Raw genomic sequence first — 17,533 nt, 5'->3', positions numbered from 1 at the left:
TGTGCAGTTCCTAGCTGTGTGGGATGTTGATCCATCTTGCTGCTAGCTTGAATCTGACCCACTTTTTGTGCTATTTTTCTGTTTCAGATTCCGATTATGGTTTTCTTTTCTGCTTTCTACAATTAAAATACTAGCATTAGAAAAACAGGACATAGTTGGGGCAGATTTGATTCTGACTTTCCTTTTACAGCAGAGCAGAAAAGTATTTCTGCAGCCTGTTTTGTTCGTGCCTGGTAGGGGCTGTGCAAGTAGAAGAGATTTGACCTTGATACCTTTTCAGCTGATCTGTTCCCTTCCGATTAATTTTTCCACATATGTAATTAATCTCCAGTTGAGCTACAAATTGATGTTGCTCTGCTACATGATAGTCCTTTCCTCAGTGGTACTGAGACCCCCAGTTCTGGATGTCCCTGAGTTAGCTGAAGGAGAAGAGCCTGTGGTCTTTGGTTTTATTCAGGATTTTAAAGGCATGTCAGGAAGGCTGGATGTGGTCCTTCAAAGGTGCCAGGAGCCAACGGACCATCTCCTGCTGTAAAATCTTCTTCAGGACATCTTGGCCTCTCCAACCCCTTTCTTTTAAACATTATTCCTTGCCACACTAAGAATTGTCTTTTCTCTCCCTGCCTAGTACTGGAAGGCCTGAAATTCAGTATACTATTAAAAGAGAGCCAGTCCCTCCTCTAATTAAACTCCTTTGTCCTCTTTGCATGTCCTTGCATTGCCTGCTCCAGAAAGCACTAAAAAGAGAACTAAAGGGATGTGGTTCAGATATAGGAACTGACTAAATAAATTCAGAATATGTTTTGCATGTCAAACGAAAAATCAGATGTCTCAATAGCATCACTGACAAAATAAAAAACATCTGTTCTATTGGGAGCAAAACTAGACCTTGAATCAGCTGCAGCCTTATAGCAAGCTCTTTGAAATGACCAGAGCTTCTAAATTTGTTGTGCGGGGTCCAGCGCTGTCCCACTGAGACTGATATCCTGCTTTTGACCTCCACTTTTTGAACATCTTTGACCTGTAAGTGTTCCTATCCCCATTTCTGTATGTAAGTGCCCAGAACTCCCTTCTTCACCGAGGTGTAGTGGCTGTCTTGTGCCCTGAAGCATGAGACTCGATTGCTGTCTCTTAGCACTTGTAAGCACTTATAAGTACAAAAGCTAATGGTCACACCTGCAGAATAAACTAATTAAGGGAAAATGCTCAAGTCCTTCAGTTTCTGCTCAGCCTTGGTTCAGTGAGAGCGGTGACTTGAACAAGCCCTAAGACCCGTGCCGGGGCCTCCCCAGGACTGGTGGGTCACTTGCCCAGGCCCTGGCAGGTGCCAGCTGAAGGGGCTCGGTGCCGGTGCGGTGACAGGCTGGCGTGGCTGTGTCATTAAACAGTTGTGACTTTCACTCACGGAGCTCAGCTGAAGAGATGCAGTGTGTAAATCAGCCTTGGTCCTGAGTTTCAGGACAGATGTGGGGGGCGGTGAGGATTCTGCCATAGAAAAACAGCGCAGAAGGAACATCGACGGCATAGTTAAGACCTGTGAATGCAGAGATTGGGTAGGTAAGTAACGTTCTATCATCAGATGTTTCTGTTAGTGGAAAAGACATCTGTTTGTGAATGACCGCGTTGCTGCAGCATCCCAGTCATGAAAGCAAACTTTACCACGAACTTAATCACCTGCTTGGGAAGGAACAAGCTCTATACAATCCTGATTCTGATACCAGAAATCAAGAATAAAATGATTCTGTGCTCTGGAGATGAAAATTACATCAAATCCATGGAACAGCCAGAAGGAAATTTTTCTAGCTTGCTGTTTAAGGGATTTTTTTTTTTTATTTTGTAGGTGAGTGTTCAACTGATGTTTTCGGTCTTGTCTCTATTTGTTTAAAAGTGTGTTAGCAGTAAATCAAGGTGCATTTCCCCTGTAGGGTTTCCTGTATGTCAAAGCCATGTTAATTCTCTTTGATTTTCTTCCCTTAGCCCCAGCCATTGCTGCAGATCCTTCCTCTCTTTGTCCCTTTGGACATCAAAGGATCGCAAGGGGACAGCCCTGGCGAGAAGCTCCTCCCTGCTCATTAGCCTCCATAAAACAGGAACTCACCTTGGCTGGCTGTGCTTGGAGTCCCATCCTCATCCTGGTCACTCTTGACACTGGATCTCAGAAGGAAGGGCTTTTGCTTGCTTCAGGAAATCAGACCTGCTTTTGAACTGGACTGTTTTGGCCCCGCTTGTAAGAACGCTGGTGGCTCTCTTGGCCTAGCAAGCTCCTAGACTCCCCAGTACATGGAAAAATGCAAGCTTTACCAGGTAAGTAAAGGACTCCCTCCTTTTCCTTGTTGCTTAGAGAGATCCTAGACTTATGCCAAGAGTGTACAGTCATTTTTAGAAAGAGAGCAAGTGCTCCTGAAGGGCTCCAGCATTTGTAGTAGTGTGTGTGTGTGGCTGGAGAGGATTTCTGCTTTTTTTTTCTTTTTTGTAGAAATAGATGAGAAATTATGGGTTTGAGTGTTCTTTGTGAGCCTTGGAAGATCTTTTGTAAGGTAACAAAGGTTTACTCACAGTAACGCCCAAAACTCCTTTCTCCGTATCACCTTGTGCAGTGTGGTTGCTCACTGAAGGCTAGAGGTGTTACTTGTGTATTCTGTGCAAAGTACCCTGAGTTCCTTCAGGCTGAAGACCCAGAAGGTTTGGAAATATTTGTTACAATGCTAATAATAGTTCTGTTACAAACTGCTTTTTCTTTTGGTTTTTCTTTGCCCTTTTAAAATATAAACCCCAAGCAGGCATACCCCAGGTTCATGCCCAGATGCAGGATTTTCATGATTTCCGTGGGATTTTATTTATGTTTGTATTCATCAGTCCATCTCGTAATACACTGTTAACCTTCTCTGTGCAGAACATGACAGACCTGTTGGGAATCTAAGGGCTAGTCCAGAGGCACAGCACTTGTCAGTATAACTCAACCCCAAATTTAGTCTGGGGTTTTACTCTACATAAGAAAGAAACAACTAATACCTAGTTTAAATATGCAGTCTGTATGTACATGTTAGAGGTGACTGGGAGTCCTCAGCTTCCTTCCTCTACCTCAGGAAGGTGGTATTTCTTTCCTAAGCAAAATATGTGTGCAATGAACTTGAATAATTTCCACCTTGACTGTTGTTTTGGGTTTTTGTACAGGTGTTTGTAATGTGTTGATCTCATTCATGCTGTTTTCTGCCACTTCAAGACAATTTTGAGTTAAAATGCAAAAGAGCAACGATGAAAAAATACAGACTGTGTTGCGCTATTTTATCATGATAAAGATTCCAGCTATTGCAGAAGTCACCTCATTTTTTTTATTGGGTTGACTCTGATGTATCACCCCACACAGCAGAAATATTCCAGGTGATGACTTGGGTGTGTTTGGGAGGTGAAGCCACTGCATTTGTAGAAACACCATACTTCTGTTATTACCAAAAAGATTTCTGATTCTGAGAAATGAGGTTCCCTCCAGAGAGCTGGGATGTTTCTACTGACATTTATAGAATCAGAGAACATGGGTGGGTTTTTTTGGTTGTTGGCAAGATTAATTTCTCAGATATTTTTATGTACTGATGTTCATTTCTTCCCTGTGGACGTTGCGTAGCCATTAGTGTCGGACTTCTTCACTCAGAAACAAATGTACACAAAAACTACAACTGATTTTAGTGAAAGTAAGAAGCATACCTTTTGTCTTGTTGGAGTTTTCCCATTACTGCAAACTCTATCACGTACATTTTGAGAGGGATGCAACAAATTTCCTGACATCATAATGTTGTTTTAGTAATTGACAGTTAATTGAGGCACTGCTTTAGGTGAGCGGATTCTACTCCAGAGTCTGTCCAAAGATCTTACCCTGCCTGTAAGCATTACTGAACTGACACTCATTTATCTCTTTTCCATCCTCAAGATAGGAAGCAGATATATCCAAGCAATGCTAGAAACACTAACTGAAAGACTGCTCATATATGTATAAGGACTTGAAAATCAAGCATGGAATAGATTAAGGATCTCTTAAATTTTGGTGCCTTTATCATAGCAGCCAGTTGCCTTTTCAACCTTGTATAAAGAATGTTTTGGAGTGTCCCACGTGTGGTGTCACCACTATGATGATAATGATAATACTTGAAAAATAGCTTAGAATTAAATTATTGGAAAATGTTTAAATTGCTTTCAAATAATACTTCAAATAAAAAGTAAGTTACATAGGAGAGGAAGCAATAGAAGTACAGCTTTAACCGGTTCAGTGCTTGGACACCCTGCCGCTGCTGGTGCTGTTGTTCCGTCATACAGGCATCTCTGTGGGGAGCTGTGCGCGAGCCTCGGCGTGAGTTGTGTAGGCACAGACCGGGAGTGACTTTGAAGTGACTTGCCAGCCTACGAATGGACCCACCACTGCAAAATCCCGTGGAAGGCAATTGCCCACGACTGTGCAGTCAGCTCTGTGGATCCATCAGAAAGCGCTCACCGTTGCTGGGGGCCAGATCCCCGGGCAAACTGGTGCCGTCCTGGCTTTCAGCCTCAGACTGTGCACACAAAACCTGCAGGGTGAAACACATTAACGACATTTTAAAATCCGTGCTGCCATGTTTTTCCCTGGCTCTTTCTCCCTGTCTCCAATAGCATCTCACTCGTGCGGGTGTGTTGTGGATGCATTTTGGTAAAAAACAGATTATAGCATCTGCCTTTGATTTTTAATTCAGTGCTGAACTTCTTTCACTTCAGTTCCTCTTGATTTCATTGGAAGTCTCCCCTCACTAAGGACTCCTGAGATCTGCCTTGTTGTAGTCTCATTTAATGGCATTGGAATTTGCTTGCAAAAATGTTAATTGTAAAATTCATTTGGGGAAGAAGTGAGCATCTGTCTAGCTAATCAAAATCTGTTGGCATCTATTTGTGACTGGATGACTCCTGTGGGAAATCAGCCCAATTTTATTGTAACTCCTTTTGATACATGTGCTGCACCGAGCTACTGAATGCGTGGTCCCCTGGCAGCTTTCATGTCTTTGCAAGAGGATATGGGGGAAGCTTTAGTAAGAAGATGTTAACAGGCTAATCTTGGAGAGCAAACTAGGTGTCACTTCTTAGCCAGTTCATTAATGTTGGATCAAAGCAGAAAAAAGGCTGGAGGATATTTTTTTTAAATGCCTCGAGAGCTTTACAAACTGACAAAATTACATTTAAATGTTTTTTATTTCCTAATACTCTGGGAAGAACCCCTTAGACTCACATGGGGTTGTTTTTGTAGAAAGATGCCGCTCTCTGAAAAAAAGCTAATTTCTCTGGAAATAGTCGTCACTTTTCATGCTTATTCTTTTGAAGACTAAACTCAGGAAAGCTGTTAGAAGGTGAAAATTTCCTTATTTCTGATATGCTCTGATCAGGCTGCAAGGCAAAAAAAAAAAATCTCCCTTTTAAACCAATAGCCGTGCGTGGCTGAAAGTGCTTCAGCAAACTGAGGCCAGCACTGCTGCTGTGCGTGTCCCCGAGATGCGCAGGCTTATCAACACCTCCTTCAGATCACAGGGCAGCGTTTGTGGAGCCTGACTGGGTGTGAAATCAGTCCACCTGTAGCTATACCAGGTCACGTTTTGACCTAGAATTAAACATTTTTCTTTTTTTACTTGCCTCAGCTTTTCAGTATGGCAGCAGCAATCTTGCATGTGTTACAGTATAGGTACGAGCACCTACAGGAATTTTTTAATCCTAAGAGCTTTGCAGAGGTGGTGGGTACCGTGAACACCAAAGACACTTCCTGCAGAATCGTTTCCTTTTCCTCTTCTCCAGGACCACAGCTTGTCCTCTGCCCCTAGCAGAAAGTGTGGGCGGCCTGCAGGAGCTCCTCTGGTGTGCTGGGGTGTGTTACTGAAGAGGCACTTTCCACCACCATCACAGGCTCCTCAGGGTCTCCCTCTCCGAATTCAGTTCAGACTAGCCATCCTCTTTCCAGAATATTCCATGGTCTGGCTCTGTTACCTCCCTTTCTTGCCTTCACTTTGCATTTGGGTCTCCTCATTGTCCCTCTTTGTCAGTTGGGAGTGATTTTTCACTTCTGCTACCACCTATCTGCCATTGTCTCCCATTACCAACTTTCATTCAAAAGCTTTCAGTTTATTCTCTTGATAATGTGTTTTGTGTAACCGTGTTCATCGCAGAACAGGAACGAAGAGGGATGTAGCTACCTGCCAGGATGCGTTTCACAACAAAGGAAGTCAGGTTGAGTTTGTGCAACAACCTCAACACAGATCTTTACAAAAGAATTTATCAGCTAAACGCAGACCTTTTGGAAAAGCCTGTGTGCCTTCTGAGCCTACTAAGTAACAAAAAGCCTTTGAAGAAAAATAATATTTTTTCTTTAAGGGGTTTGTTGTGGCACAGACTCCCCAGTTCTCAGCAGCCCTGGGACCTTTGTGGGTGGAATCACTGTGCTCGGCTCCCTGAGCTGAGCCAGCGCCGGGCACTGCCCCGTGGTTTGGGGCTGGGACTGTGGCCAGACAAGAGCAGTGGTGGGCAGGGCAGCTCTGCGGACCCGGCTGTTCCACAGCCCGTGGCATTCGGTAGCTCCCTGTGCTGGAGGGAGCTGGTCCTGCAGAGTACTGGGAGGGTGGGTGTGGGTGCTGTGTCCGAGGGCCCTATCGCTGAGCAGGAGAGGCAGCTTCATGCCGGCTCCTCTGCCACCTCTGAAGTTTTCTCTCTCTCCCGGTAGACATGAAAGCGCCGTGCGAGGCACTTCCTTCCCCCAGCCTGGAGCCCTACCCGCAGAGCTCCATTGTGGTCACCCTTGAGGACATGGGTCTCTGGATGAAGTTTCATCAGATAGGAACCGAGATGATCATCACCAAGTCTGGCAGGTGAGGGGAGCAGGACAGCTGCTCACACCCCACTGCTCCAAGCTGTTGTCAAAATCACTGAGCACTTGTGTTTTTGAATGGTGTCCATTAAACTAGTTTTGTAGCCAATTATGCGCATCTCCTGCTGCTGGCAGAAAACTGCACTTTCAGGATGCTGTTTAAGGCCAAACGGTGAAGTGCAAAAGGTCACTGTGGGGCTGATGTGCTGAGAAAACTTGTGTTCTCTTATCTCACCACTTAACACTGATGTTCTTCGAGATTGCTCTGGAAAGTGCCATGGGCTTCGTTTGCAGGCAGCAGCGGGTCAGCAGTAAATACCGGGGTTTAAGTCTGCATTTGCAGACAAGAGCATGGTGTAGAATAGTAACGATCTGTGTGTGCAGACTACTCTAAAGTTTAAATGAGTCATGCATTATGGAGCTTGCAGTGAAAGAATATGAAATTGTGGAATTGTAATGTATTATGTCAAAGCTGCTGTGAGCTGAAGTAATCCCTTTGGGTAGGGAGGTAGGTGTCAAAGCTTTTTTGCAGAGTCAGAAGATGAAAGTGGTGGCAGGGAGTACTGGAATGGAAAGCTAGATGTGCTCTTAGATGAGAGCACATTCTCTATCCCTACTAGAAAATGCTCTAATCTTTCCTCCAGGTCCGAGATAGCTGCAGAAGGCTAGGAACTACGTGCACATTCCAAGTATTTTCGTTAAAGTTTCCTACTCTTGTGTTAGAGGGATCAGAAGAACAAGCAGTAATGATGTCAGGCCTTCAGTGGCTGTTCCACCTAAGCCCATAGGACTAGAGAGTACATCAATAAGATAGAAAAGTGTTCAGTAGCTGACCTGTAGAAATACTGATACGAGAACTGTGCGCTATAGTGAGTAAACATGACACGCTGCTTTGTCATCAGACAGTAGCCACTTTACAGAGAAATACTTATACCATGTATTTCATTTTTTCTTCAGACGAATGTTTCCACAGTGCAAAATCAAAGTCTCTGGCTTAATCCCATATGCCAAGTACCTCATGCTGGTAGATTTTGTGCCAATGGACAACTTCAGGTACAAGGTAACTCCTTCAAGTAATGGAGGTTATTCTGTCCTCCTGTCTTTGTTTGAAATAGATTAATCTTTGCGCTTCACTGGCCAGGCTGATAAATAAATTGCCTTTGGATAAAGTTCAGAAGTAATTGGTGGATTTTATGCCTCTCTAGAGTTACTTGTCAGTTTTTCTTGGGGAGCAGCTGGAAAGGTAACTAATTTTCATTGTAAGTGGTACAGTTTTAATCATGATTAATGTCAGACTTCTCTGACAGCCATTGGGAGAAGGGGAGGAAAAATGAGGCCTAAACTTGGACCTGTTTTTGTAACATGATCATGGATCATAAGAGAGAATCTGCTACTTGTGCTTCAGCAGAGTCCATTAAAAGCTGCTGGGGCTTTCCTGTAATTGAGAGAGGTGGGTTTTTAAGCTCTACGTTTCTGTCCTTCCCTTCACAGTGGAATAAAGATCAGTGGGAAGTTGCTGGAAAAGCAGAGCCCCAGCTCCCTTGTCGTACCTATGTGCACCCGGATTCTCCAGCTCCTGGCAGCCACTGGATGAAAGAACCTGTCTCCTTCCAAAAACTGAAGCTCACCAACAACACTCTGGATCAACACGGACATGTAGGTTGTAGGTGGCCTTTGTGCCATGCTCTCTTGGAAATCACTGGACGTTAACGGGAAATGAGTGAGATTTTTGTGAAATTAGATCATTTGAAAATTAAAACACATGAAAGTACCCTTTCTGCCTTCCTAAGCCCAGCTCTTGTGCCCTCTTAACTACCTGCTAGGGTAGGCTTTAGCCTATACTGTCCCTGCAGAGGCATGGTAGAGACACTGGTCCCAGGTGGGCATCCCTGGTTCGAAATGGGTGTCCTGGGAGTCTCTGCGGGAGGCTTTGCGCAGTGCATCGACAGTGGTTGCACGTGGAAACGCTCTCCTTTGTCTGTCTCTGTGCCAGATCATCCTCCACTCCATGCATCGTTACAAGCCTCGCTTCCACATTGTGCAGGCAGATGACCTCTTCAGTGTCCGCTGGAGCATATTCCAAGTCTTCAGCTTCCCTGAGACTGTCTTCATTTCTGTTACTGCCTACCAGAACGAGCAGGTACAGCGTGCAAGTATTGCTCCTGGGCACATTGCTAAACACTCTGTCTTTAGAAATCTTGTTGACTAAGGTGTCTCCTTCTAAGCCACTCACCCTTAGCACCTGTGTTAGACAGTGGGAAGAAATAGGCATGTTACAGTTCCTGTGGAAAACATCTACTCTGGGATGAGATTAATCATGCACTTTAATTGTACTTAGTGCTCTCTCGGTGGTTAACAGAACTGTAAATGCAGTAAAATTATGGTCAGAGGTCCAGGTATAGATACTGACCTTGTGTGTTTCTCTAGTCAGATGATTCTCACCTAAATTCCTGCTAACTCTGGCAAAGTCACTTCTCTGTGTTTCAGTTCCTAATCAATAATGACAGCCGTTGGGAGAGCTCAGTTACTGTGGCAAGGGCACGCCCAAAACCCTTAAGCAAGCTGTTGTGATAAATACTGAGATCAGGGTTTTGAAACAGTAGAGAACCCAACCGCTCACCTCGATACTGAGTCTTGTTCCTTTTATTTTAAGATTACAAAGCTCAAGATCGACAACAATCCGTTTGCTAAAGGTTTCCGCGAGCATGGGAAGAACACTCGAAGGTGAACTGTTTCTTCATCTCTATTTATTTATAACTGGAGTTCGTTTGTGAATTTTACCCAAGGCCATTGAGCAGGCCTAAACCAGCTAGCTCTGCAGAGCCTGCTGCGTTGCACACGCTGCGTTTGCCTCTGTCCGGGAATAACGTGTCCCTGTGCAGCCTCCTCCCAAGAGTCCTGGGGAGTGGGAGGAGGTACAAGATTTCCTACAGAAATGTGGGAGGTGTGACAAATTTGAGACCTGCATTCCCTTGCAAGTTGGAGCTAGGCTGGAGTCTGACATGTGAGTAGCAGTGATAATAAGAGTATGCAGTAGATCGTTGTGTCTCTTTGAGATAAGCTTGACTGTGACATTTGGAGGCTCACCATCTCCTTTCCCTGTGTGTGGAAAAGGATCTCTTCCAACAGGAGAGGGACGATGGATGCCAATACCAGCGACATCTTCTGTCTGGTCTCGGGGCAGCCAGTGGATAAGATATTAAAAACAAAACAAAAAAAAAGCTTAAATGCAACCGTAGATTGGCAATAGAAGAAAAAAATGGTTTTTTCAATTTCCATTTTTTTCCATTTCCAACAAATGTTTTGTGTTATTTTATGCCTGAAAAAAGTCTCATTTCCTGATGAAAAAAAGCCAAAACTAACTCTTTTTTTACTTAAACTTTGAAAATGTCATGGATTTTCTTTCTCCTCCTAACAGGATCATTTCTGACTAAACTCAAGCTCATTTTCCATTTAGGAAAAAACTGCTTTCAAGCAAAAGACCCACCCTCCTGTACACGTACCTGTGTGCATAGTGTGTATCTCCAACATTGGACTACTCTTACAAACTCAGTGCCAAACTCTCCAGTGCCGAGTCTCCATGTTGGTTGTGCCACTTGTACAAACATGAAGCAAGTGAGCCCCGTACCGATCTCTCCCCAGTGTCCTGTGGGGCGAGGACTCTCCCTGGGAGCACAGAGCGATGGTGCGGGGCACGGCTCACACTGTAATTTGGCTGTGGGAAGTGCATTCTCTGGGTAGGAGTGTCAGGGTGCTTCCTAGGAGAGGTGTGAGTGACAGAATGTCAGAGAGATTCATCCCATCTTTTTGTCTGCCAGGGCTTGTCCAGCATCCCTTGTATATTTATCTGGGCAAAAAGTTGGCATATCCCCATGTCTTGTTTCTTTCCAGGGAAGGACGAGCCAAATGCCAGAAGTCTAGTCCAGCCAAAGGCCAGAAGAGGAAGCTTCCTGAGGAAAAGGAGTCCGGTGCCGAGGAACGTGGTAATATTGATCACAAGAAATGCAGAGAATGGTTTCCAAACATTGGCTGGGCCACAGGAAGAAAAACACACAGCAGCATAGCCCCCTCTCAGGGAAAAGTGGCCTGAGTGGAGTCCCTCAAGAGTGCTGCGTATGGCTTTGAGTGTCTGACTCTTTCTGGGAATGACCCACAGGAGCCTGGTCACAAGTTGCTTCTCATTACTGGCTATTCGGCAGCTCTCTCAGCAGCCTGCCAGCCTGGCTGTGCTTTGGGACCACGTATGATCACAGCCTGTGCTTTCATAACATTTCAGTAGTGATACGAGCTTGCAGTATCACCATTTCTTCTTGGTTCTCGTCAGTGCAGTTGTGCCATCAGTGCTGTTTGTGCAGCTGGGTTGTGATGCAGTTTTGGGAACTGATACTGCTAAAAACTCAGGAAGAAGTTTGATCCTTCTCTGCTGCGGTTCACCGTGCTACTTGCAGTAGCACGAGACAGTGGCACAGCTAAGGAGAGAGGGCAGGGCAGGACTGAACACCACAGTGTAAGGGCAGAAGAAAGCTGGAAGGGGTTAGTGCCTGAAGACAGTGTGACTGCAGAGGGGATATTAGTGTCTTTCCTCTGTTCTGCGATTAATGCAGCTGCCACTGGACCATGGTGAGCTTTTACCTCTCCTCCTCATTTTTTTTCCATTCTTTCTTTTCCCCACTGTGAGTCAGATTTTGAGAAAGGTGAGAATGTCGATGTGAAGGAAGAGAGTAACCCCGTGGTGGTGAGCAGTGGGTACCCCTTCTGGGCCTCGGAGCAGAACAGCAGCCATGCCTTCTCTGTGGCATCGCCGGTGCCAGCTGACCAGAGGGAGGGTCTGGCCAGAGAGCAGCAGGTGCCTACCCCATCGTACCAGACATATCGGTGAGTCGCACCTCCTGGTGCTCGGGTGCAAGCCACCCTTTAACAGGGTCACCCCTTTGATGGGGTTCCTCCTCTTCTGCTGGGTATTCCCTAAGAAAAAGAGCCAGTGGGAGTAAGGAAGGGTGCCTTTCTGTTGGATAGTGTACCTGGGTGATACATGCCAGATTAGCATGGAGGTAGCTCCGGAACAAAGCCTTTCTGTGTTACTTCAAACCCACTGATTCTGGGCATACTCACGTCTTGGTAATGCTCTTTATTTCCCTGTCCTGAAATGCTCTCCCAGCCAGCTCTGCATACCACAGAGCTCTCCTGTCCTTTGGAGGAAGCGTGCTGGAGGAGGGGCAGGACTCCAGGGATTTTCCTCCTTATCATTGCAAACTCAGGCATGACTTACAGTGAGCCCAGACTAGAACTGAGCTAGAACTAGAGTAGTCTGGGCGTACCTTCTCTGGTATTTAGTTCTGTGTGGGTGACAGCGAGGCTAGGACTAAAATCCACACTAACAATAAGACAGAACAGTAGGCAAGGGGAAGAGGACATGCTAAGAGCTTGCCCTGCCTTTCCCCAGGGGATCTGTGTGGGTTGTCAGTGGTTTTCCGTTGTGGTAGGTTTGACTTGCTCTTCTTTCTGCCCTCGGGGCTCAGGTTCCACGAAGCTGGGGACAGCCAGCAGCTTCCCACCCGTGATGCCGCAACCTTGAATGATTTCCGGGCAAGGTGCCACCCCTTGGATCTCGCCACAGTGCCCGAGCACGACTCCAAACAGCTCCCAGAGGGCTTCGCCAATCTGCCTCCGCTTCCCCCGCCTCTGCCTCCTCCCCAGGACTATACAGGAGTGGTGAACATGGCTCTAGACTCTGTCGGGAAACCTGGGGCCCGAGCACCCATGTACAGTCCCTACGGCACCGAGCAAGGCCTCGGGCAGTGGATGGTGCCTTCCCACAGCCAGTACAGGGCCATGAGCTACTCGGCCTTCTCCACAGAGTACAACACGCAGGGGCCTCCGGGACACGCACATGGGACCATGGCTGAGTGGAGCCAGTACCCTCTGTTCCCCTATGCTTGCTGGTGAGCAGGGAAGACCCTTCCCAATGAAAAAAAACTGAAAGGACATTGTAAATGAGAACAAATTTGCTCTGGGGTGTTGACCTTTTGAAGCCTTGCCTACACTAGGCAGAGGTATTGCTGCAGACAGTAGCATGGGACACCTTCGCTTCCTTGTCTCCTTGCACAAGAACCTTCACCGTATTTCACAAGCAATGGCTAAACTGGTGGCTGCCCCGGCTGTGTCAGTGCGGGTCTGGCTGAATCTACAGTGTTTTGTTTCCGAGCAAGAGTAGGAAACAGGAGCTGCAGGTTGATGAACTCTCGGTCCCAGGCTGTTTGCATCTCACTTTTTGCAGTTTTCAAAATCCCTTCCTCCCAGGACTTGCATGCAAGGAGATACAGGGGCTGAGGAGTTTCAGTAAGCTGTCCGGGTGGTCAAGAAGCTGTAGAGTATTATTGCAAGGATGAGGAAACAAGAAATCCCAGCGCCCCTTGAGCAGTTTCCTCACTTAGGGTAGTCACACTAAAGCTAGAGTCTTGCCTTTCTTCCAACAGCGTATGAGAGCAAAATACACAGCAGCGCTTGTGTCAGCGGTGAGTGACACAGGCAGGGAAGAGTTTGTCCCGTGCAGGAGAAGCAGCAGCAAGACTGTGTGTTGTGTCTGCATGTTCCCTGTGCCCATCCCTCTTCTGCCACCCCTAGATTTGAGGTTAGTCAAACACTCTTCTTTCTGCTGGTGGTGGAGGGAGGTTGTTCACAGACCGTGGGGGCTGCCCGGGGTTTTCCAAAGGCCTGTCAGAAACAGGGCCATGAGCAGCAGCGCTGGCTGTGTCACTCTAACCTTTTCCTTCTGAGGGAAAGGAAGTCTTTCACTGTGAACTTCTTCCTTCGTCCACCCCCTCCCACCCCTGGAGAATATAATTTATAGTTGTGTTTACTGTGCTGTACGCTGAGCAAGCTAGCATCTGGGCTATAGTCTGAGCCTAGCATTTCTCATCGGGCACGTACTTTAATTAATACCCTGTAGGCACTGAGCTGTGTTGCTGGTGTGCTCAGCACCTCCCAGGCTGATCAGCAAAGTCATCTTGCCGCTGTTGGGGAGTGTGTAGGGATCTGTTTAGTTTCAGAGCAGTTTCACCTCCCTTACCTCTGTGATTCCATCGTGGGGAGGAGCTGTTCTGCCAGCGAGCATCCTGTGTGCTGCCTGGCAAGGAGGGTTTCTTCTTATCTTCACACCAAGATAAGAAGGGGGAATTGTCCCTGTTTGCCCAAGTGGCAGAATGCCCCTGGCACTGGGGTCTTGTTTGAGACAGGTTCTTTGCTTCTCAGGGAGAACAGACGTGTTGCTGGGTGTTATTTAGGGAATGTTTTCTTGTAACGCTTTAAATAAAATGCAGTGAGGCGTGTAGCTGTCAAGAGGCAGTGAGGTGTGTCGTTTAGCACATGTGCCAGATGGTTTTCTGTGTGTGTGCAAGCACGTGTGTGTAGCAAGATGTTGCCTGTGGGCAGACCTGGGTGGTTTGCGACCACCGGTGCCTCAGGACCAGTGTGTGGGTATGCTGGGAAAGGCTGGGCGCTGCCAGGGTGGCGCCGTGCATGTGTGTAGCGTAGAGCTGTTGAGCCGTGTTTTTGTTAAAATGACTTTGAAAAGTAGCCCTGCGAATTTGTGAAACTCAGCTACTCCTTCCTTATTTAAGTAGTATATTGCTAGCTGCTTTTGTACCACAATTAAGATGTGCACAGAGCAGCCGAGTACTTCCTCTCGGCTTCACAGGATGGGTGTGAGATGTGCAGCGTGTAAATAAAGGTCAGGCTTCACCACAGTGTGTGTGCGTAACACCCTGTCAGCCTCTCCGCTGATAGCACCCTGGCCAGCAGCGATTTATACCTGCTGTGCATGACATGCATCTGAATGCGAGTGACTCCTAAAAAGAAATCCCTTTGGGGAAAAAAATGTGGAGGAGGTTTTAATATTGTAATTTTCTGCTGTATAAATGCCAGCTGCATGAAGGCAGGTCAGCTGTAAAAGGCTGTCCTCTGCGGATGAGAAGAATAGTCTCTCTCTGCCCATTAGTAGCTGATTTTGCCGCCGCCGTTTTTCACATTTTGGAAGTCATGTGAGGAGGCTGGTGAGGGAGTTCAGTGCCTTGAGCCCCGTGTGCAGGGACCGTGGGGGGTGGTACTTTCTGCAAGGCAAGTCCCCCAGTACCCCAGTGTCACTGCTGCCAGCGCCATGCTAACAAGAAAAGAGAAAGTTAATACATCCCCCCACAGGCTACTCCTTTAGATCTGTTCCTTTATCTTTGAAGTTGGGTTGTATTTCCCTCTGTCGCAGGGTGCTAATGAGGATGAAAACCATGCTGTGGTGAGTATGAGTAATTGAGAGCTGGGCAGTACAGGGAAACTCCTCTGCAAATATGGATGTGATGTGCTTTTTTTTCGAACCTTCAGAGCAGTGTTGCAAGTGCTGGTGCCCCATGGGCCTGTCGGTAGAGCAGGTTTGGCAGACAGCTCTGCGCCAGGGTGGAAGACTCAGCCTTGTGCCTAGGAGGAGCCATTAATTACTCATCATCCTTCTGTTGCAACAGGACTCCTTGCCCTTCTTCGGTGAATCATCCAGCTTATTTGAAAAGTACCTTTACTTTTCTCGCTCGCCTGTCTCTGGTTAGAGACTGCAGCTTGGCTGGATTGTGAAGCCTTTGGAAATTTCACCCGTAGGTGTGTGCTCTGGACTCTGCTGCTGCCTCCTCCCTTTGCAGCTCCCACTGTCTTGTTTTCTTCAGCTGTGGCATTTAAAAATCTGTATGAGCTCGACTGAAATGTTGTTTTTCCACACATGTGAGATAATGTAATGCTCTCTGACAGCTTCAATAAAAGGAAATGAGACATTCGGAAGGCAGGCTATTAAGAGCAATAAAATAAACTCTGAAGTGTGGTTTTTGTGCATCTCTTTCGAGCACACCAGTGGCTCCACTTTAGTCGTATTACCTGGGGCCAGTTTGTACATGCATGACACACTGTTGATCTCAGCATTCATTGTTCTCCACAATGAAGCTGAGCCCCAGGTTATCTGCTTACATTGCTAGATGTGACTCAGGCTCTTGCACTAATTCTTTGCAGCAAGTTGTTTATTTTCTCTGCATTTTCTGCTCCCCTGCTGCAGAGGAGTTACATAAGGATGAGGGCAAATGGACTATAAATGGGATCTAGGTAAATTTCCTATGGGAAATAAAGATCCTGATTTATTTTGGTTTCTCCTTCTGGTTTTTGCAGCCTCGAGCCTTGTCTGACACTGCTTCGATGCAGATGGGAACGGCAGAAAGATGCTTTATTGCCAGTGCTGCAGTTCTGCCACAGCCGGCTGCATCCCGGCGAGCAGCCACAGGTTTGGGAGAGGCACCTGTGATGCTGCTTCTCTGCGGTGCAACAAAATACCCACCTCACCCCGTGCCGCTTAAAAGATAACGGCAAGTCCTCACTAGGGGTGCAGGGTCCCCTCTCGCCTGGCCCAGGATGTGGCCTCTGCACTTGTACCCACTCAGTCACCCTCTGGCTCAGCAGAAGAAGCTACCAGCTGGTTGCAGTAAGAGCTTGTCAGATTTCCAGGTGCTGGAGGGAGAGATGTGCTCAGCTGTGAAAACCAAACTCGCCATCTGGTGCCATCAGATCGGCCTCCTTGGCCCAGCCGAGGTGCTGGCTGGCACTTCTGCCATTCCTGGTGTTGGCAGCGAGTCCTCGTGTGCATGAAGCAGGGTCTGCCTGTCCCCGCGGGGCTCACTGGGGTCCCGGGGAGGCTCCTTGCCTGCTGTGAGGCGCTGAGGGATCCTGGGGAGCAGCGTTTCCCTGCCCAGGTGGGCTGAGGCACTTGAATTGCCTTGTGGCTGGACAGCCAGGCTGAGCCGGACTCGTTGCTTCCTGTGGGTTGACCCAACCACCGCAGACGGGGGTGGTGGCTGGCGTTGGGTCCTTGGTGAGACTCCCTCACTGCATTTCCTTGGTCAGCGTATGTGCTGGGTCACCATAAGCAAATCCAAACAAGCAGTGCAAACCCCCTTCCAGGAATAATTACATTCTTCAAGTCAAATGGGGTTATTTTATTGCAGAGCTTAAAAGCCACTCAATTTGTGAGTCCCAGGATGGGATCCCATATGGAGCCTCTTAGTGGGGGGGATGCAGCATTTGGCTGCAACAAACGGCAACCGTCACCTGCTGGGCCAGCCCAGAGCCAAACACCCCCACCCCAGAGCTGGAGGTGGCTGCCAGCCCCCTCTCCGCGCTCCTCAGCGGCCAAACGTCTGGGGTGCAGGTGTCTTCACTTACTTGCTTCCGTGCCCTCCACCTGAATTCACTTTCTAAGTAGCCAAGAGCAAAGAGAGAGGAGGTAAAGCAGTCCGGGGCCAGATGGAGAAGGGAGAACAAAGGTTTCTACCCAAAGCTTGGAGGAGGGCTGTTCTGCCGCCTTTTCCTCCTCAGAGGCACGATGGTGCTGTGGTTTCGTTGCAGCAATATGGGCCGCCTGCTTCTGCCCGTTTCTTTAGGGCTTGGCTCTCGGTCCCCCTGGCTGTGAGGAGCAAGCAAGCTGCTGTCCTGGCTCCCAGTGGCTCCAGGTAAGCTGGTTTCAGTGTTATGATTTGCAGAGATGTAGGAAGGCTTAAATGTGGCTTCTAAGACATGACAACAAATCTAAGCAGGAGACACCCGGGCAGAGGTAACAGAGCTGCTTGCAGGCTCACAGACAAAGCGGAG

General features: G+C 47.4%; 1 protein-coding gene across 1 annotated transcript; it reads left to right on the top strand.

The window, feature by feature from the left end:
• Nucleotides 1–2,155: 2,155 nt before the first annotated feature.
• LOC104274412 (T-box-containing protein TBX6L) lies at nt 2,156–12,811 on the top strand. The gene is made up of 9 exons (XM_009870030.1): nt 2,156–2,304; nt 6,722–6,866; nt 7,823–7,925; nt 8,357–8,521; nt 8,859–9,005; nt 9,519–9,589; nt 10,757–10,848; nt 11,548–11,740; nt 12,385–12,811. The coding sequence occupies exons 1-9, from the start codon at nt 2,289–2,291 to the stop codon at nt 12,809–12,811; spliced, it is 1,359 nt and encodes a 452-aa protein (XP_009868332.1). The 5' UTR covers nt 2,156–2,288.
• The last annotated feature ends 4,722 nt before the right edge of the window (nt 12,812–17,533 follow it).

Source organism: Apaloderma vittatum, unplaced genomic scaffold (assembly GCF_000703405.1).
Source record: "Apaloderma vittatum isolate BGI_N311 unplaced genomic scaffold, ASM70340v1 scaffold16155, whole genome shotgun sequence".
In the NCBI taxonomy this organism is placed as follows: domain Eukaryota; kingdom Metazoa; phylum Chordata; class Aves; order Trogoniformes; family Trogonidae; genus Apaloderma; species Apaloderma vittatum.
This window is presented reverse-complemented; position numbering and strand designations above follow the sequence as displayed.

Coding starts and splice junctions, on each gene's coding strand:
- LOC104274412 (XM_009870030.1), top strand. Junction 6,867..7,822: donor ATCATCACCAAGTCTGGCAG/GTGAGGGGAGCA, acceptor TTTTTTCTTCAG/ACGAATGTTTCCACAGTGCA. Junction 8,522..8,858: donor CTCTGGATCAACACGGACAT/GTAGGTTGTAGG, acceptor TCTCTGTGCCAG/ATCATCCTCCACTCCATGCA.